General features: G+C 42.0%; 1 protein-coding gene across 1 annotated transcript; it reads right to left on the reverse strand.

Moving 5' to 3' along the window:
- Nucleotides 1-15,725: 15,725 nt before the first annotated feature.
- SIAH3 (siah E3 ubiquitin protein ligase family member 3) lies at nucleotides 15,726-19,707 on the reverse strand. Its single transcript, XM_053665414.1, is given in 3 exon segments — nucleotides 15,726-16,229; nucleotides 16,232-16,398; nucleotides 19,641-19,707. Coding segments are annotated over 3 exon segments (738 nt in total).
- Between the last annotated feature and the right edge of the window lie 2,604 nt (nucleotides 19,708-22,311).

Consider the following 22,311-nt stretch of genomic DNA (forward strand, 5'->3'; position numbering starts at 1 on the left):
CTTAACAGGTACTTTTCCTACCAGCCCCCTTGTGGAGGATGTGCAGAGTATATCGTGTATGTGTCTAGGTTGATAAGAAACTAGTGATTTACTTTTCTCTCACCACATAGGCAAGGCTTACATTGGGGGCTTAACTCTGAGCTGCTGGGGAAAGTGGCCGGATAATTCACAGTTACCACAGAGGGCCCTGAAATATGACCCCTGCTCAGACACTGCAGAAAGACTTGCGGGAGAAATGAATGCCTCCCTGGGGATTCAGTAGGTAACTCCCTGTTAGGGCCAGGGACAGAGATTTAAATATGAGTTATCATCCCAACCTGGCAGGGATTTGGAGGATCAGCCACTTATGAACTCACAAAGAAGATTTACACAGTCCCTTCAGCAGAAGCAGGCTGTGGAGACTGCCACTGTGTGACACTCAGTACCAGGACCATTCCACTGGCCTCTGTTAGCCAGCCCTGGTCATGGGTCATGGCTGATGAACTCTGGCATTCTGTTTGCTCAGCCACTTCCCTCGCTCCTCTGCCTCCACTGCTCTCCATCTCCATCTTAAATGACCAAAGAAGTGAGTTCTTTCTACCAACTGGTTGTGGGGAATCCCTGCTAAATTCTCCTCTGCTATTCTTTTTGGACTCTATTCCCTGGTTCTCAATCAGAATGTAACTGCGGCCACTCCCCTCAACTCCTCGCCTGCTTCCTTCCCTTTTGCAGAAGGGATAGCTCTCTTCTTCAGGTGATTTTATCTGCTCCTTTGTTTTCCATGACCTTTTTTTTTTATTAGCATGCTCATCTCTGGATTTGAGAATTTGATGGTCAGCCAAACACCCACAGAAGAATCCTGTGAGGACAGTGATAAAAATCAGAATCCTGATTCCACTCCAGACCTCTTGAATCATAATCTCTGGTTCTGGGAATCAGAAATCAAATTCTCCAGATAATTCTTAAGTACACTAGGGTTTAAGAACTAAAACTCTAGATTTCAGAGTGGAGCCTGGACTGTGCCTCCTTTTCTTGCTGAATTTTAAGCAATCAGTTTCTTCCTTCTTTCAGTGGAGTTTCTCTCTAGTACTGGCAACATTATGCTATCTTTGAGGGTATTTTAAAAAGAGAGGGGAGGGAATTTCAGACAAAAAGGGTGAAGGGTTTGCAGAAACAAGTATAAAGGATACATGGACAATAAGGGGGAGGTGGAAACAGGAAAGAGGTGGGGAGGGTTGGGCTGGCGGGAGTGGGCCTGGGGAGGGAGGAAGGCAAAGAACTCTACTTGAACAACAATTAAAATTAAAATAAAAAGAAGAAGAAGAAAAAAAGGAAGGGCAAATATCTGGGACATTGTAGGGTGCATCTCTCTCCTAGGAGAGAGATGGCCTGAAAACTAACCTGGCTCATGAATATTCATGCTGGCTGTTCTGTCAGTTTAGATCACTCAGATCAATTCAAGGCATTCTCTGTAAGCCTTTGTGAGAGCAGGACACAGGTTCTGAGAAAAGAAAGTAGAAAAGAAAATAGAGGTTAAAATGAATTGACAGGCAATAGGATTAAAACTCTTGCTCAGTACTGATCTTTCGAGTAAGTAACAGTAGACTGAAATTGAAGAATTAAACCATGAAGGCTTCCTTGACAACTGATCTGGTAAGCCCTGAAGTAAATTTCAGGGACACTGTCATCAGGCAGAAGCAGGGGACAGCTAAAATAAGGCACTGGGGTGAAGGGGGGCTGGGGAATGATAACCTGTTTCTTTCTTTGCTATCTTGTAAGAAAGGCTTGGTACTTCTTTTCAGGGCAGCACCATATGCTGAAATTATATTGGGAGCAAATTAGTTGCCAGGGCTTTTATTCATCTCTTGTAACACTTTCTTCCTTACATCCAATTATAACTTTAAAATGGAGGCAAAAATGAAAAGGAGAGGACGATAATGAAACATAATTCAAATGTGGCAGCTGGCAAATTTTTGATAGTTGTACTTTCCTTTGTAGCATTTCATTTCTATTCCCTTATTTTGCATAGTAGCTTTTGGGGAGGAAAAAACCTCAACAATAACAGAACGACTCTGAAGGGTTCAAGGAAACAATATCAAATGCAATTTAATGATATTTTTAATAGGACACAGGGTAGAGATAAAGTAACATTCTCTGTTTTTTCTTATCTTTAACATTGTAAGAAAGCCTAGAAAATTGTATATACATCTATTTAAGTAAAATGATTCTTGATTGCCTTTCTCTTTCTTAAAACCCTAAAAAAGGTTTAAAAATGGGGAGGGTATTTATAGTATAGCACTCAAGGTAAACTATTTTCATACAATATTGGAAAAGATAAACTTTAACTCATGGAGGTAACCCACGTGATAACCTCATTTTTGGGGAGAAAAATCAGAGCTTACCTACAACATATCTCTTGGGCCTGTTTACAGTGTTTTTCTTGACTGTCCATTTTCAGGTTAATACAATGGAAAACTCACCAATTTTTCAGGGAAAATTTTCGGACAAGTACAGTGAAGGTTTAACAATGTACCAGGAGACCCTGTTCTTACTCTTACTGCTATTTATAGCTGAACTTTAATCAGAGAGTAATTCTTTGAAGTTCAGTCCACAGTCCCTCTCCCTTCTATCAGAAGTTCAAGTGGAAGCTTCAACAAGGCTCACCTCTTCCACCTGTTGCACTGAATGGTTTCAGAGTAACTGGGATCAGAGTAACTGATTCACTATTGGATTTGCCAACTCTGCCTGCTTCAAGGCATTCAGCCTGCAGTTTCCTGTGACTTTTTTTTTAGCCTAGTGGAAACATGCCCTTAATTTAGAAAGGGTATTGCTCTGGGCAGGCCATGGACTGTGAACAGGGTCCTTGGTGGGTTGCAATAAAGTGAAGTAGTCAGAGTAGAAGGGTAAGGTACTGGGCTCTGTTCTTCATGTGACTCAATCGCTTGACTCATTCCCTTTGCTGTCTCTCCCTCAGCTTTGTGCTATGCAAGGTTCTTACTTTTGTGGTCATACATTTTATGTGATGTTTGAAACCACTGCTCACTATGCCCTTCTCAGATGTTGGATATTTCTCCTTTCTAATTTGAGAATAGTACCATCAATAGTATCAATTTCCATAGTGCCATCAATACTACCATCATGGTCAATTTCAAGATATGTCACTAGACATGGAGTTGGGAGATGTACTGTAGGATGTCATTGTATAGTAGTTTCACCATACAGATATGATGAGTGGAAATAACCTCTAAAGCACAGAAAATGAAAAAGTAGTGAAATAACTAGAAAGTGATGAGTTTTCAGTATTTTCTTTGTTTTATAACTTATTTAATTGTAAATTTATACAATTTATTTTTAATAATGACTGTGCTTAACATTTGGCTTGCATATTCCTTTAAAGATTTAATAACCTCTTGCATACCACTCTGTTTTGGGGTAGGAAAATAAGGAGAAAAAGTAGAAATGAAAGGGCACATTTAGTACTAAAGTACTAAAAAGCGTCTATGTCATGTAAACTTCATGATTGATCCTTCTGAGCCTTGGGTCCATGGATTCACTGAAATGACAGTTGATAATGGTCAAGAGCCTGGATGTTGGAGATAGACATGCTGGGTTTCAGGCCCAGCTCTATCATTTGCTAGCTGTGTGACCTTAAAAAAGTGTCTAACCTCTCTTAGGTTAAGTTTCTCATGGGTACAATGACATGCTTGCTTCATAACATTCTTATGGGAATCAAATGAGATAATAATATAATCTAAGTAGTTAGCCCACTAGATCACTTAGGAAACCCTCAATAAATGGTATTTCTAAAATGCCCACAGTAGATGTAGAAAGTGATGGGATCTATCTCAGATATGATGAGATCATGCAGAGATCAATTGTTAAAGGCAATCTTTTTTGTACAGCCTGACCTTCATTTCTGCAACAACCTTTATGTAGGGTCTGCTGCAGGGGAAGAAATGTCCTTCTCTCTACATCTCCTGAAAAAAATTGTCCTCACAGATGCCTGAAGTTCAAATACTGGTAACTTACTTCTTGCTGGTAAGTGCTGCTACATCCCTAGGCCTACTTTGAAAATGCAAATCCTTCTTAAAGGATGACCAGTTCCCAGGGCTCTGCACAGGACAGAATCCAGGGAGTCTAAGAGTGAGGAGCCTGGAGTGGGTGATGGGTCACAGAAAAGGGCCTAAGGGCACTGAAGACTCCAAATGCTGTTTTCCACAAGCCCTCCCCCCACCTCCCCCTGCTTCCAGATTGACCAGCTCTTCAAGATGAGGTGCCTCTAAAAGAAAACCTCTCTCCCTGTTCCCCTAAGTATCCCAGGACCAAGACCCAGTAGACCCTCAGGCCCACAGTCCACTGATGAGGGGGGAGTATTGATGAATATTTTGAGGCCGTCTTACTATTGCAAGAACACCAATTTTGCAGTTGATGTATTGGGTTCTAGTTATGGTCCCAACCATTTGATGTGTGACTTTGGGAAGGTCATTTCATATCTCTGAATCTTAAGTTTTCTTAAGTATATTGAGGACACTGATGAGGATTACCCTGAGACTCAAGTGAGGGAGCCATTTGTGATGATAAAGCTCAACACAATGTGCTTTGTTGGTACCAATTTCTGTCCCTATTCATTGTTTTCAGTTGGCTCATTTTTCTTCCATTCTTTACATGTGACTATGGAGAGAAACACCTTCTTCGCAGTACCACATTTCTATCCTTTATTCTAAAGGTTTCTAACAACCAAAAATATCAGTTTCCATCTAGGATCACTTACTTATAATAAAGTCATGTGAAGAATAAAAATGTGAGTTATTCCTAGTTTGACTTAGGTAATTTGGCAAAACAAAAAGGCAGAGGTGATGTTTGTGGGAGCCCCAAGGCTTTGTGAACACTGTATTCTTATTGAGGTTTTTTTTTAAAAAGAAAAAGTGAGGACTTCCGCCAAGATTGAGGTTTAAGGTGGATGTGCCTGCCTCCTCACACAACCAAGTTTAGGGACAACTAAATATTAGCATCAGAAAACACAACCAGAACACGGAAAACTGAACTTTTCGGAAGTCCGCTAACAACAAATTCTTCGGCCCGACCGGTAAGGGGCAAAACCGGCGTTGGGTGAGGAGTTACAAAGGAGTCGACCGGGCGCGGAATCCAGACACGGGAATCCAGTCGCATGGGTTCCAAACCCAGGATTGCACCTAGTGAGCGACCTAGCGGCCCACTGGGTGAGTGACTACGGAGGAGTCAGTGGGGAGGAGGTGGCAGCGAGTTGACTGAGGTTGCATGGTTGCACGCGGGTGAGGGAGTGAGCGCTTGGACCGTGGCGGCGGCTGCGGCGGCGTTGGCAGCGCCAGTTCCCCGCTCTGACCACGCCCCCACATACAGCGTCACAACCCAGTGACCTGGGAATCCAAGGCGCCGCTCCTCCCACTTAAAGGGCCAGAACAGACCAAAAATGTCGCAGGAAGACCTCAAAGCCCCAGAGATAAATCTAAGTGACGAAGAAATAGCAAATCTCTCAGACGCACAGTTTAAAACACTGGTCATCAGCTTCCTCACAGATCTGGTGGACTATAGCCACAAATTAGAGAAACATATGAAGGCTAAATTAAGGGAAATGAATGGAATTCCACAGGAAAACCATAGAGATGAAAAAAAAACTGGGACTCAAATCAATGGAGTGAACCAGAAGGAAGAAAAAAATGATCAATCAGAAAGGAATGAAGAAATAAGAATTCAGAAAAATGAGGAGAAGCTTAGGAACCTCCAGGACATCTATAAACGCTCCAATATCCGAATTATAGGGGGTACCAGAAGGGGGGAAAGACACAACCACCAGTGGAAAAACTATTTGAACAAATAATAAAAGAAAATTTCCCCAATCTGGCAAAGGAAATAGACTTCCAAGAAATCCAAGAAGCTCAGAGAGTACCAAAAAAGTTGGACTCAAGAAGAAACACACCAAGGCATATCATAATTACATTAGCCAAAATTAAAATGAAGGAAAGAATCCTGGAAGCAGCAAGAGGTAAGGGGACAATCACCTACAAAGGAGTCCCCATCAGGCTGTCAGCAGATTTCTCAAAAGAGACCTTACAGGCAAGAAGGGGCTGGAAAGAAGTATTCCAAGTCATGAAATCTAAAGACCTACAACCAAGATTGCTCTACCCAGCAAAACTTTCATTTAGAATGGAAGGACAGATAAGGTGCTTCTCAGATAAGATCAAATTCAAGGAGTTCATCATCACCAAGCCCTTATTATATGAAATGTTAAAGGGACTTATCTAAGAAAAAAGAAGTTAAAGAAACATGAACAGTGCAAGGACAACAAACTCACAGTTATTAACAACCACACCTAAAACGAAAGCAAACTAAAAGGACAGCTAGATCAGGAGTGGAAACATAGAAATGAAGATCTCAAGGAGGGTTAGCAACAGGGGAGTGGGAGGAGGAGACGGGGGGAGAAGGTACAGAAAACAAGTAGCATAGACAGTAGATAGAAAATAGATGGGGGGGGGGCAAGAATAGTATGGGAAATATAGAACCTAAAGGACTTGAGACACATGGACATAAACTAAAGGGGGGGTAATGGTGGGGTTGGGAGGGCAGGGTGGAGGGGAATGAAGGGGGGAATAGAACAACTGTAACAGCATAATTAATTCAAAATAAATAAATAAATTTATTTTAAAAAAAAAAGTGAGCACCTGTGATGCTGCACAAATGCTATCAAAGCAGTTGAATACCGGAAACCAGGGGAAGAACTGTGGCTTCTAGACAAAACAGATTTGCAGGCAAGGAGGTCTTAGGTTCCAGGTAAGGGCTGGGAATAAAGCAAGGAGCCAGGTAAGCCAGTCTCTCCTAGTGCTGACCAACTGGCCCCCACTTGCTCCTGCCCAGCTGTGTGGTCTGATGGGGGCAGCTGGTTCCCTGGTCAGATGTTCTGGCCATGCTAAGAGAAAGGAGGTTGCAATTAGACATTTGCCTCAGTCAGTGACATAATAGTCATTGGTCCCCTTTGAGCTCTAAGAGAAAGAAACCTCATCCCCAGAGTCTCAGCAGGAATTTTGTGACTAGAGGGTTCTTTTAAAATTAAATTTTCTATTGACTGGCACCACCCTTTGGTGTTTGGGGTATGTGTTGGTGGCACAGGTGGCTAGAGGTCATTAAGGGAAGGGTATTATGTTTCAGGATTATTTTTGGTGGGGACAAGATTGCTCATGGCCAGCCAGGGCAAGCTGCCTGAAACTAAGTACTCTAATTACTCACTTTGAGGATGTCCAGGATCCAGCCTTGGTGGCTGAGGTGAGGAAATGCAGCAGACAGCTGCATTTGGCTGGCAAAAAGCCTCCTCAGTTCTAATGAGCTTATGTGGAGTTTGGGTGCCATGCTTCTGCAGTGACTGGAAAGAAGCCAAGTGGAAAACAAAAACAACAAAAAGAAGGCAGAAAAGGGCCCATGGGGAAGGCTTATAGGTATTCAGCCTTGAATAGAAGAGACAAAGTTGACTAAACATGACATTTTCTTCAAATATATGAGATTTCCAGAACATGTTGACAAATTGTCTGACAACTAAATAAGAGAAAGCAATCTATGTAGAAGCAATATGGATTTTTGTTCACACTGCAACAAGTGCTTAGTATATACTTGACCAGTGATAACATTTGTGTGATGAATGGTCCCGCAGAGCCCATTTAGTAAGTAAAGAAAGTAGAAAGTAAGTAAAGGAAAGAGGACCCTCACATGTGTATGAGGAGCTGGCCAGTCCACCAGTTCAGAGAGGTGGGCACAGACTCCAAGCTCCTTATGTTTAATGGTGAGTCATGATTTTGGTTTATAAGGTACCAAGAGCACAGTGGGTTCTTTGCATGATACAAAAGTGCTCCACACAGGGATTGGAGGCAAGATGTTGACAGAGTAGGCCAGAGTAGATTCCAGTTCCTTGTAGTCAAGGGAGAGAAACCTGTGGGTGGAGGAGAAGCCAGCAAGCCAGCAGTTGCCCAACATATATGAAAATAAGGGACCAGAAATCTCCACGGTCACGGAGGAACCGGATGGTAGGGAGTCAGCAGCAATACAGTAGAGTCTCGGGGATGGAGCAAAGAGAGGAACAACAGGGAATCCGGGGGTGCACAGTCCGGGGACTAGTGCTCGGCGCATGGCGCCCCTTGACGAACACCCAGTGTTCTGGACCAGTGACCCATGCAAACCCCTATTTTGGATTTGTCTGGAGGCTGCAGCCTCACAAAACAGAGACAGGAGCTGAAGCGTTTTCAGCTGGTGCATGGTTGGGGGAGCCAGCGCCCGGGAGCAGTGTATCTGGGCAATTGCCGGGCGCGCTTGGGCCAAGGTCCCCCACGCTGCTCTCTCCCTAGGATTTTGTGGCCGGGCCTGCCAGGGGACCCAAACAAAGACAGGAGCAGAAGGCTTACAGTTTGGGGGATCAGTAAACAACCTGCAGCACACCTTGACGTGCGAGCGCACAGCGTTTGCCGGCACCCAGCCCTCAGATGGCTCCCAGCTTTCAGTTCATCTCCCTCAGACTATCTGGAAGCGACGGGCCTGCTGAGGGGTCCTCGGGAAAGACCTGAGATCCTCAAATCCCTCTTTTTCTGGCCAAGCAAGGTTTGGTGCCAGGAGAGACTCGTTTGCTAAAGTTTACAGAGAGGGTACTGAATACTCTGTGCTCGCCAGCCCCAGAGATCTGATAGGTACAGTGTGGGGTTCTGAATCCAATAAACACAACTGCCCATTGGGCACCATATCCAACCTGGAAGCGAACCCGAGGTTGGGCAGAGGGCCTGGAGCTTCCCAACAGAACAGGGGCAGGTCTGTGCTCTGTGCTGGATGCACTGGGAACCAGACAACTTGGCCAGCACCTGCGCACACCCTGCAACCCAACCCACGGCACTAAACCCTGGGAAAAGAGCCCTGAGAGGGAGTCCTAGTTTCCCATGGTAGGGAGCTTGGGAGAGGCGCCAATAGAAAAACCGGTTTGGCCAGTATGAAACCAACAAGCAACATTTCCTTCTTTTTTTTTTTTTTTTTTGTTTCTCTCTTTTCTTTTTTTTAAATTTTATTTTACTTTATTTCTTTTAACTTTTGTTTCTTTCTGTTTCCTTTTCTTTATTTTTTTGCTTTTTTAAAGTAATCTGTTATTTCTTTTAAATGTTATTACTCTTTTATCTTTCGATACTTTTGTCCTTTTTTTTCAAATTTTCTGCTTTATTCCTTCTTCTTTTCTTTCCAAACTTATTGCTCTTTCTTCCATTCCCCTACCTTCCTTTTTTTCTTTCTTTTATTTCTTTCCTTGTCTTTTCTTTCTTCTATTCACAAGAGACACAAAAAACTTGAAAACCCCAGAGCTGGACCCATAGAAGAGTCCTCCCAATAGTAGAGTCAGAGAGACAAATTGCACTTTGCTGTAGAAGAGAAGCCAAAAGTTGCTGCATATTGGAGTAGGTGGAAGCAGAGAACAACAGGATAACCGAAAGAGACTGCACCACTGAATTTCACAGACATTCCACCACAAAAGTTCATACCATAAACCCAGGAATTCAAAACAGATCAATTTTAGAAGCTGAGGCTAACAAGAAGAGTCTCACAAACAATGGGAAGACAAAGAAACAATCCCCAAATGAAAGAAAAAGCAGAAGCTTCAGAAAGAATGTTAGATGAAATAGAGGCTAATCAACTATCAGATACTGAATTCAAAGCACTGGTTATCAGGAAGTTCAAAGAGCTCACAATGAGCTACCAGAAACTATAGGAGGAGCTACAACTATCTGACTGCAAACCACATCAACATGAAAAAGGAAATGGAAACTATTAGCAAGTGACAAGAGGAAATGAAAAATACAATTTCTGAATTGAAGAACACAGTTGAAAGTATTAAAAATAGAGTTGATGAGACAGAAGATAGAATAAGTGAGTTGGAGAATAAAGTAGAAAGCATCTCACAGAAAGAACAGGAAAGGGAAAAGAGGCTCAGAAAGTATGAAGAGGGATTAAGAGAAATGCAAGACAATATGAAACGTAATAATATCCGAATACTAGGAATATCAGAAGGAGAAGAAAAAGAACAAGGGATAGAAAATGTATTTGAAAGAGTAATGAGAGAAAACTTCCCTAATTTGATGAGACAAAAAGCCACACAAATTCAGGAATCACAGAGAGTCTGAATCAAGAGGAACCCAAGGAGGCCCACTTCAAGACACATCATCATGAAAATGGCAAAAATCCAAGGCAAAGAGAGAATCTTAAAGGCAGCAAGGGAGAAAAAAAAAGTAATATACAAGGGAGTCCCAATAAGGTTAACTACTGATTTCTCAATGGAAACACTCCAAGCAAGAAGAGAATGGCAAGAAATATTCCAAGTAATGAGAACCAGAGGCCTACAACCAAGGCTACTTTACCCAGCAAGGCTCTCAATCAAGATAGAAGGCCAAATAAAGAGCTTCCAAGACAAAAGAAGTCTAAAAGAATATGCCTCCACCAAACCAGCCCTACAGGAAATACTACAAGGACTGCTTTAAGGAAAGAAAGGAAAAGTGAGAGGCAGAGAGAAACACAGGTACAAAAATGGCAATGAATAAGTACCTATCAATAATAACCTTAAACATAAAGGGATTAAATACTCCAATCAAAAGACACAGAATAGCTGCATGGATAAGAAAGCATGACCCATACATATGCTGCCTACAAGAGACCCACCTCAGGACAAAAGACCACCACAGACTAAAAGTGAAAGGCTGGAAACAAATTTTTCAAGCAAATGGACAGGAAAAAAAAAAGCTGGGGTAGCAATTCTCATATCAGACAAAATAGACTTCAAAAAAAGGGCCATAAAGAGAGACCCAGAAGGTCACTTCATAATACTCAAGGGAAGAATCCACCAAGAAGACACTAATATCATAAATATATATGCACCCAACATAGCAGCACCAAAATATATAAGGAAAATCTTAGAGGACTTCAAGAAAGATATAGACAGCAACACAATTATAGTAGGGGATTTTAACACCCCACTATCAAAAATGGACGGATCTTCCAAACAAAATATCAACAAAGACATTGCGGCATTAAACAACACCCTTGATGAAATGGACCTAACTGATATATACAGAGCTCTTCACCCCAAAGAAGCTAAATACACATTCTTTTCAAATGCACATGGAACATTCTCAAAGATAGACCACATGATAGGGCACAAAACAAGCCTCAACAAATTCAAGAATATTGAAATCATACCAAGCATTTTCTCTGACCATAAGGGACTGAAACTGGAAACCAACCCCAAAGGAAAAAACCCAAAACACCCAAAATCATGGAGACTAAACGGTATGCTATTAAACAATGAATGGGTCAAGAATGAAATTAGGGAAGAAATCAAAACGTTTCTGGAAACAAATGAAAATGATCTCACAACAATCCAAAACTTATGGGACACAGTGAAGGCAGTCCTGAGAGGAAAGTTTATAGCAATACAGGCCTACCTAAAGAAGATAGAAACATTTCAAACAAACAACCTTACCTTACACCTGCAAGAACTCGAGGAACAACAACAAAACAGCCCAGAGCAAGCAGAAGGAAGGAAATAACCAAGATTACAGCAGAACTAAATGACATAGAGACTAAAAGCACAATCCTAAGGATCAATGAATCCAGGAGTTGGTTCTTTGAAAAGATAAACAAAATAGACAAGCCTTTAAGTAGGCTCATCAAGAAAAGAAGAGAGAGGACTCAAATAAACACAATCAGAAATGAAAGAGGAGAGATTACAACGGATACCACAGAAATACAAGGGATTGTAAGAAATTACTATGAATAACTGTATGCCAAGAAATTTGAAAACCTAGGGGAAATGGGCACATTTCTAGAAAAATATAACCTTCCAAAACTTAATGAAAAAGAAACAGAAAATCTGAACACACCAATAATAGCAAAAGAAATTGAAGCGATAATCAAAAAACTCCCATCACACAAAAGTCCTGGACCAGATGGATTCACAGGAGAATTCTACAAAGCATTTAAGGAAGAGCTAACCCCTATTCTTCACAGACTATTCCAAAAAATCCAGAAGGATGGAAAACTCCCAAATTCTTTTTATGAAGCCAGCAGCATCCTAATTCCAAAACCAGAGAGAGACACAACAAAGAAAGAGAACTTCAGGCCAATATTGCTGATGAACATAAATGCTAAAATCCTCAATAAAATATTGGCAAATTTCATCCAACAATATATCAAAAAGATCATACACCATGACCATGTGGGATTTATCCCAGGGATGCAAGGATGGTTCAATATTTGCAAATATGTAAATGGAATACATCACATAATAAAAAGCAAAGTCAAAAACCACATGATCATATCAATAGATGCAGAAAAAGCTTTTGATAAGGTACAACACCCATTTATGATAAAAACACTCAGCAAAGTGGGAATAGAGGGAGCATTCCTCAATATAATAAAGGCCACATACAAGAGACCTACAGCCAATATCATACTCAATGGGCAAAAATTAAAAGTTTTTCCACTAAGATCAGGAACAAGACAAGGATGTCCACTTTCACCACTTCTATTCAATATAGTTTTGGAAGTTTTGGCCACAGCGATCAGGCAAGAAAAGGAAATAAAAGGCATCCAAATAGGAAAGGAGGAAAAAAAACTGTCATTGTTAGCAAACGACATGATAGTGTACATGGAACATCCTATAGACTCTACCGAGGTCAATATCCAGAAATCAAAGGCATTTTTGTATACTAAAAATGAATTAGCAGAAGCAGAAATCAAGAAAAAATCCCATTCCATATAGCAAAAAGAAAAATAAAATATCTGGGAATAAACCTAACCAAGGAGGTAAAAGACCTGTATTCAGAAAACTACACAGCACTGAAGAAAGAAATCAGGGAAGACACAAACAAATGGAAACATATACCTTGTTCATGGATTGGAAAAAATAACATCATCAAAATGTCCATACTACCCAAAGCAATATACAGATTCAATGTAATACCTATTAAAGTACCAATGGCATATTTCACAGACATAGAACAAAAACTTCAAAAATTTATATGGAACCATAAATGACCCCGAATAGCAGCTGCACTTTTGAGAAAAAAAGAACAAAGTAGGAGGGATCACAATAGCTGATATCAAACTGTATTACAAGGCCACTGTAATCAAAACAGCCTGGTACTGGCATAAAAACAGGCACATAGACCAATGGAACAGAACAGAGAGCCCAGAAATCAACCCAACCCTCTACAGTCAATTAATATTTGACAAAGGGGGCAGTAACATAAAATGGAGTAAAGATAGCCTCTTCAACAAATGGTGTTGGGAGAACTGGACAGCTATGTGCAAAAATGAAACTTGAGCACCAACTTACACCATATGCCAAAATAAATTCAAGGTGGATAAAATACATAAATATAAGCCATGAAACCATTAAAGTCCTTGAGGAGAACACTGGCAGGTAAATCTCAGATATTTCCCGCAACAACATTTTTACTGATATGTCCCCTAGAGCAAGGAATATAAAGGAAAGAAAAAAAACAAATGGGATCTCATCAAAATAAAAAGCTTCTGCATGGCTAAAGAAAACAGTATTAAATTTAAAAGACAACCAACTGTATGGGAAAACATATTTGCCAATGACACCTCAGACAAAGGTTTAATCTCCAAAATATACAAAGAACTTACACGGCTCCACTCTAAGAAGACATCTAACCCAATTAAAAAATGGGAAAAGGACTTGAACAGACACTTCTCCAAGGAGGACATACAGAAGATCCAGAGACAAATGAAGAGGTGCTCAATATCGTTAGCTATCAGAGAGATGCAAATTAAAACCACAATGAGATACCACTTTACACCAGTCAGGATGGCTATCATAAACAAAGCAACAAACAACAAATGTTGGAGAGGTTGTGGGGAAAAGGGGTCCTTAGTTCACTGTTGGTGGGATTGCAGGCTGGTACAACCATTATGGAAAACAGTATGGAATTTTCTCAGAAAAATAAAAATCGACCTGCCTTTTGACCCAGCTATTCCACTGCTAGGATTATATCCTAAGAATCCTAAAACATCAATTTCAAAGAACCTATGCACCACAATGTTCATAGCAACACAATTTATAATAGCCAAGAGTTGGAAGCAACCAAGGTGCCTGCCCGTCAGTAAATGAATGGATCAAAAATTGTGGTACATATACACAATGGAATTCTATGCAGCAGAGAGAAAAAGGGAGGTCCTATCCTTTGCAACAACATGGATTGAACTGGAAAGCATTATGCTGAGTGAAATAGACCAGGTGTTGAAAGACAAATACCATATGATCTCACCTTTAACAGGACACTAAACAACAAAACAAACAAGCAAGCAGAATAAAAACAAAGACACTGAAATAGAGAACAAGGGGACAGTGATCAGAGGGGAGAGGGAAGGGAATTTAAGGGGGAAAAAGGGGAGGGATTTGGAGAAGCAAATATGAAGGACACAGAGATGAGAACTGGGGTGTGGAAATGGGATGGAGGTGGGAGCACGGGGTGGGGGGAGCTGGGATGGGAGAAACAGGCAAAAAACTGTACTTGAAAAATAACTAAATAAAGTTATTGAGAAAAAAAAACAAAAGTGCTTCACACTAGTGAATGTACTGATGGATTTATAATTTGATAATAAAACTCCCTGAGGAAAGAATACCCTCCCAGAGATGGGAGATTAATTTTATCCTTATTTTTAAAAATATTTTATTTATTTATCTTTAGAGGGGAAGGGAAGGAGAGAGGGAGAGAAATATCAATGTATGGTTGCCTCTTGTGCGTCCCCTACTTGGAACTGGCCTGCAACCCAAGCATGTGCTCTGACTGGGAATCGAACCATGATTGTTCAGTTCCCAGGCCCATGCTCAATCCACTGAGCTACACCAGCCAGGTATTTTATTCTTCTTTTTTTTTTTTAGCTGCTTCTCTTTCCCCACATTTTGCCCATAATTTTTTACTACTTGCACAAAGAAGCAAAGAGATTTTCAAGGAAGCACCAGAAATGTTAAGTTTTTGATTCCAGAGCAGGAGAAGATGGCACAGGCTGAAAGCAAGTCCATAGTAGCCTTCCAAAAGATAGTTCTACATCCGTCCACTCCCCTGAGTCCTGGGATTGACCCAGAGGACTCGGTGTGATGATCCCTCCAGCCAGGCGCCCTGGCCTTCTAGGGAGACATTGTTCCTCCACATCCAGCAGCACAGCTCTGAGCCTCAGGTTCCTGGGAAGGTACCAGAGTGGTTTCCTTCCCAACTTGCCTGTTCTGACACATTTCAGTTAGTTTGCCTTGAAATGGACCAGAATGAGAAGGAAGAAATGGTTTGGATTCCAAGTCTCTTTTCAACAGTCTGCTTCGTGGTCTTGGTGGTTTTTGCTCATTTTGGAAGCTGGGGAGAAGGGAATTGGGGGCAGTGGGTAATAACCATTCTTACTGAATCTGATTAAAAATGGTCTATAAAACTGTTTTAACTAATCAGGACAAACATTAATTAATATCTTGAATCACAGAATGTTTACATAATATAGTACTCAATGCAGACAAATACTAGATATCACTAAGTACCTGAAACAAGAAAAAAAAAGGAAAGAAGGGAAGGAGGGAAGGAGAAGAATAAAAAGGAGTCTGGAGTCCTGGGATTTGGAGATCTGAGGGGCACAGGCAGAGTTTCTTGAAGGAATGGTGGCTGTGTGTGAATCTCTGGTGGCCTCTTGCCTCACATCTCGGCTTCTGAGGAGCAAACCTCTGTTATAGTGATAGCGATTCCAATGGCAAGGCTGCCATTGTCAGAGAAAAGCTGGGCTAGCAAGGTGTTAAGGATGAGGCAGAACCCGTCAGTGATCACTGAGTCCACACACTCAAGGACCGACCAGGGAGTGGCCACCCATTTGAGATGCCGATGGTTTCTGTTGAGCTCCAGGCAGTAGGTGAAGCAGTTGGCCTGGGTGGGGGTCCCAATCAGCATCATGGTGGCAAAGAACTGGGGATGCCCTTCATGCTTCTCCTGTTTCCTAAGCACCAGCAGAAAGTGGTGGCCAAGGCAGGAGTGCATGATGGTCCAGTCATCAGGGGCAGGAAGGTGCATGTCCATGGCCAGAAAGACTATCTTTGCTCCCTGAAGAATATCAACCCTGTGCATCTGCCTCAGGTGGGGCAACACCACCTCCAGATGGCCTTCCCATTGGCAGGAAAACAAAGGGAACATGCAGGGTGTCACCTGGGGGGGCATGTAGTTCTGCCTCCTCCCTCCTCGTGGTGGCAGGGCTGAGGGTGGGCATAGTGGAGGAGATGATGGTGGGAGCAGTGGTAGCAGTGGTGCTGGCTGAGGTGGTGATGGGTGTAGCTGCCTTGCTCTGGTACACTCTGAGTGCGTGACACCTGGACACATACTGTTGGACAAAGAGAAAAATGTTAGTAGGAGTGAGGTCAGTTTCTCAGCCTGGCTGAGACTCCCTTGGTGTTCAAAGTGTTAAAAGCAGACTTTCCAGTGCAGGTAGAGAAATCTTTATTTCTTAAAAAATGAGAACTGCTGGAATGTTTTCCAAAATGGCAACACCATTTTACTCTCCTATTAGCCATGTAAGAGGGTTCCAATTTTTACATATCCTTGTCAACACTTGTTATTATCTGTTTTGACAAATATTTTTGAGACAAAATTGTTTTGAACATTTTGCCAAATTTAGATGCTGAAGAATTGTAAGTCCCTTCTATGTCATGTCATTTCAGTATAGAACCTAAATCTACCCAATTAAAAAGAGGAGATCCTTCAAATGAGTCTTGTTAGAAGAAGAGATTTTCCGAATATAATGAAACATTTTTTAAAAGTCTAAAAAGAAAAATGAAGGATACACTGAATGCTTTGGCTGGTTGAGATTCTGAAAACTCAGTCCAAGAAAATGCAGTATTTATGCCTTTTCTGATTCTTTAATAAGATACTCACTCAAGCAAATGACCAATTTCCCTCTGAACATGCAGTGTGATGGTCATTAGCTGCAAGGAACTAAATTTTTTTTTGATACTGTTGATATTTATGTGCAGACACTGGAGGTCAATGGATTATTCCATCCCCTTTTTTATCATTGCTATCATTATTTTTAGGTCAAAATAATATTGGTTTTTATTATATATCATCTCCCATTGAACTTCAAGTTATCCATGTGTCTGACAATCTCCAAAGTTGAAAAAAGACATTGCTAACATTTTTTAATCCTCACCTAAGGGTATGTATATTAATTTTTTAAATATATTTTATTAATTATGCCATTACACTTGTTCTATTTCCCCCATTCATTTCCCTCCACCCTGTACACCCCCTCCCGCACCATTCCCCCCTTTAGTTTATGGCCACGTGTCTCAAGTTCTTTAGATTCTATATTTTCCATACTAATCTTGCCCTCCCCCTATCTATTTTCTACCTACCATCTCTGCTACTTATTTTCTGTACCTTCTCCCACCGTCTCCTTCTCCCACTCCCCTGTTGCTAACCCTCCATGTGATCTTCATTTCTATGGTTCTGCTTCTGATCTAGCTGTCCTCTTAGTTTGCTTTTGTTTTAGGTGTGGTTGTTAATAACTGTGAGTTTGCTGTCCTTTCACTGTTCATCTTTTTTATCTTCTTTTTCTTAGATAAGTCCCTTTAACATTTCATATAATAAGGGCTTGGTGATGATGAACTCCTTGAATTTGATCTTATCTGAGAAGCACTTTATCTGTCCTTCCATTCTAAATGAAAGCTTTGCTGGATAGATCAATCTTGGATGTAGGTCTTTGGATTTCATGACTTGGAATACTTCTTTCCAGCCCCTTCTTGCCTGGAAGGTCTCTTTTGAGAAATCCGCTTACAGTCTGATCGGAACTCCTTAGTAGGTGACTGTCCCTTTATCTCTTGCTACTTCCAGGATTTCCTTTTTCATTTGAATCTTGGCTAATGTAATTATGATGTGCCTTGGTGTGTTTCTTCTTGGGTCCACCTTCTTTGTGACTCTCCGAGCTTCCTGGATTTCCTGGAAGTCTATTTCCTTTGCCAGATTGGGGAAATTCCTCTTTATTATTTGTTCAAATAAGTTTTCCACTTGTGGCTGTTCCTCTTCCCCTTCTGGTACCCCTATAATTCAGATGTTGGAACGTTTAAAGATGTCCTGGAGGTTCCTAAGCCTCTCCTCATTGTTTTGAATTCTCGTTTCTTCATCCTTTTCTGTTTGGTCATTTTTTTCCTCTTTCTGGCCCACTCCATTGATTTGAGTCCCACTTTCCTTTCCATTACTATTGGTTTCCTGTGCATTTCCCTTCATTTCAATTAGTTTAGCCTTCATTTGTTCCTCTAATCTGTGACTAAAATCAACCAGTTCTGTGAGTATCCTGATCACCAACCAGTGTTTTGAACTGTGCATCTGAAAGTTTGGCTATTTCTTCATCACTTAGATTTATTGGCTCTGGGGTTCTGAGTTCTTCTTGAGCCATGTTTTGATCTGTTCCTGCCTGTTACATATGAGGAGTGGAGCCTTATGTGTTCACCAGGGTGGGGCCACCCAGGTCGCTGGTTTGTGATGCTGTATGTGGGGGCGGGGTCAGAGAGGGGCAATGGTGGTCCCCTCTGCTGCTTCCCACCACTGGAGCATGCACAGTCTGTCTCACTGCTCCCTCCTTCACTGGTTTATCTGCACACAAATGTGAGACCATGGTCAGCCCTCAGTGAGTCCACCACCTTGCGCCCTCAGTGGGTCTACCCACTACTGCACACCTGGGATCTGCCCAGGGCTGCTGGTGCACCTGGGTGGCACACCCGGGTCAGTCTGGTGGCTCTTTCCTGCCCGACCTCGCTCTGCTCCTGGCTCTGCCCCTCTTACTCGTTTGGCTGAAGGGTTCGTTGTTGTCAGACTTTCATATAGTTCAATTTTCTGTAGTTTGGCTGCATTTTTGTTGCTAAAACTTTGTTGTTTTTAAACTTGGTTGTGCGAGAAGGTGAAGTGCTTCCACCTATGCCTCCATCTTGGCAGAAGTCCTACTGCTATCATTATTTTTAAAACAAAATTTCAGTAAGTGCACATTTGTTCTTTCATTTTTTCCAGGGGTTGTGCTGTTTTGGTTGCCCTTCTCATGGATTCTAAGGAAATTGGTCGAACACAGAGCTGGTTATATATGATTGGGCCAGGTATCCCAGAGAAGAAGCTTCACTTGTTACTCCTGGGACTTTGCCCACCAGGCACACTTCTGCTCTGTTCCAGGCTCACTACTCTGGAGCAGCTTCCCAGGGTCTCACTCCCAGGCAGCCCCCATCTGAAACTCTCCTGTCTTTTTTTCCCATATAGCAGTGTTTCCACAAATGCCCTAAAAACACTAGGAGCTGTAATGACACCTTCTGAACAAGTATCACTAAATATTTACTGAGCACCTCCTACAGCCAGAACCTGTGGGTACTAGGAGTACAGCCATGAACAAAATAAATACCACATTGCTTGGTGTGAGAAGTACAGATATTAGTAAACATATATTCAATTGTGGTTTTTACAAGGGTACTCCCTATGACACAAAGACTATAATTCATATTTTTCAGATGGAGAAGCAGGCTTACTGTAGTAATGGGTCTGATGTTACAAAGCTGGTAACTAAAAGACTGGGACTCATTTTCATACCTCCTAACTCTGAGCACAGCAGCAGCCCACTCCCACTGGTATTCTTTTTTTCAGCTCCCTTCTCCATTCCTTGAGTTCTTTAATTAGCCTGCAGTATCTAGGCTGTTCAGTGGAGGTGGCAGCTCTGCAGGTGCTCCAGGCAGGAGGATGACACATGGAAGCCTTTTACTGGGCTTCCTTCAGGCAGAGAATGGCTCTTCTGCCCTAGCTCCCCAAACCCTTTTTGGACTTCAGATACCTCTCGGCACTTGCCTCCTCATCTGGCTCTGGTGGATAGAGGACCAGGGCATTGGTCTTTCTTTCACACTCACCCTGGTTGCTGCCAGAGTTTCTGTCTCCCTGGGATCAGAGTGTGGCTAACAGCTGAGGCCTGGCTAGCTTCCCTCTCATTAGTGCATGCAACAGATATGCACAAACACACACCCAGTATGCTAGGAAGGTCACCCTGGTGGTGGTGGAGGTGACCTGCAGGCAAATGGGGCCAAAGTTGTTTCTGCTCTCTGGATGGAAGTTTCTGGGCAGTCTTCTGTCACCCAACCTGCATACTCATCAGGACCATGAAGGAACATGCTGTGACCCAGAATCTTGCTAACACTTACCTGTTAGTGTTAAATACAGGGAAGGGAACTACCTTCCTAGTAGTGCAGCATCTACTAAGTGTTGGGCACTGTGGAAAGTGGGCATTTTTGCATAATTATTTCATTTAATTTTGCACAGACAAGACCAATTTCCTTTTTAGAAGGAATAAAATTAAATCTAGCTTAGTTCTGTCAGACTGAGGAAGACAAATACCATATGATATCAACAAACAAACTTGAAGCAGACTTATAGATGCAGAGAACAAACTGATGGATACCGCAGGGGAGAGATATTGGGGGCCAGGGAAAAATAAGGTGGAGGGATTAAGAAGTACTAAATGGTACTTCTACTAAATGGTTACAAATAGGTGGGGGGATGTAAGGTAAAGAATAGGAAATAAAGTTAACCATATCATAATAACTATCTATAGAGCTAGGTGAGCACTTTACTAAAATTCTACGGCACACCAAAAATATATTTTTTGCCAAGCTGACAAAAATAGGTATAATTTGATTTAGTCACATCAGGTGGCTAATGTTGTGTCGGCTGTCATTTTTTCATTTGGCAATATAAAGGAAAAGAAGTCAGTGTACCTGACTGAGTAGTCAGGTATTGCATGCTTTAAAAATTCTTGTGGCAGACTTCCGCCAAGATGGAGGCATAGGTGGATGTGCCGTTCCTTCTCACACAACCGAGTTTAGAGACAACTAAATATTAGCAATAGAAAACACAGCCGGAACACGGAAAACTGAACTTTTCGGAAGTCCGTTAACAACAAATTCTTCAGCCTGACCGGTAAGGGGCGAAACCAGCGGCTGGTGAGGGGGTGCACAGGAGGACTCAGTCAGATGGACTCAGGCCTTAATCCAGCCGCGCGGAATCCAGGCGCAGGGTTGGACCTAGTGAGCGACCCAGCGAGCCACCAGGCGAGTGACCGCGGAGGAGACAGCGGGGAAGTGGTGCTGCATGTTGACTGTGGTCACCCATTTGTGCGTGAGCGGACAGGCCAGGGAGTGGGCGGTTGGACCGGGGCCCAGCGGGTCTAGAGGGCGCCGCCATTTCCCCACTCTGACCACGCCCCCACATACAGCGTCACAACCCAGCGACCTGGGAGTCCAAGGCACCGCTTCTCACACTTAAAGGGCCAGAACAGACCAAAAATGTCGCAAGATCTCAAAGCCCCAGAGCCCATAGATCAAGCGATGAAGAAATAGCAAAACTCTCAGACGCACAGTTTAAAACACTGGTCATCAGGATCCTCACAGAATGGTTGATTATAGCCGACAAATTAGACAAATATATGAAGGCAAAACTAATTGAAATGAATGGAATTGCACAGGACACCAATAGCAATGAAAAGGAAACTGGGACTCAAATCAATGGAGTGGACCAGAAGAAAGCAAATAATGGCCAAACAGAAAAGAGTAAGGAAGCAAGAATTCAAAGAAATGAGGAGAGTCTTAGGAACCTCCAGGACATCTTTAAACGCTCTAACATCCGAATTATAGGGGTACCAGAAGGGGGAAAGGCACAGCCACCAGTGGAAAACGTATTTTAATACAAATAATAAAGGAGAATTTCCCCTGTCTGGCAAAGGAAATAGACTTCCAGGAAATCCAGGAAGCTCAGAGAGTCCCAAAGAAGTTGGACCCAAGAAGGAACACACCAAGGCACATCATCATTACATTAGCCAAAATTAAAATGAAGGAGAGAATCCTAGAAGCAGCAAGAGCTAAGGGAACAGTCACCTACAAAGGAGTCCCCATCAGACTGTCAGCAGATTTCTCAAAAGAGGCCTTACAGGTAAGAAGGGGCTGGAAAGAGGTATTCCAAGTCATGAAATCCAAAGACCTACAACCAAGATTGCTCTATCCAGCAAAACTTTCATTTAGAATGGAAGGACAGATAAGGTGCTTCTCAGATAAGATCAAATTCAAGGAGTTCATCATCACCAAGCCCTTATTATATGAAATGTTAAAGGGACTTATCTAAGAAAAAGAAGTTAAAGAAACATGAACAGTGAAAGGACAGCAAACTCACAGTTAGTAACAACCACACCTAAAATGAAAGCAAACTAAAAGGACAGCTAGAT

Source organism: Artibeus jamaicensis, unplaced genomic scaffold (assembly GCF_021234435.1).
Source record: "Artibeus jamaicensis isolate MK-2021 breed Jamaican fruit bat unplaced genomic scaffold, CSHL_Jam_final contig_414, whole genome shotgun sequence".
NCBI classification, from domain to species: Eukaryota; Metazoa; Chordata; class Mammalia; order Chiroptera; family Phyllostomidae; genus Artibeus; species Artibeus jamaicensis.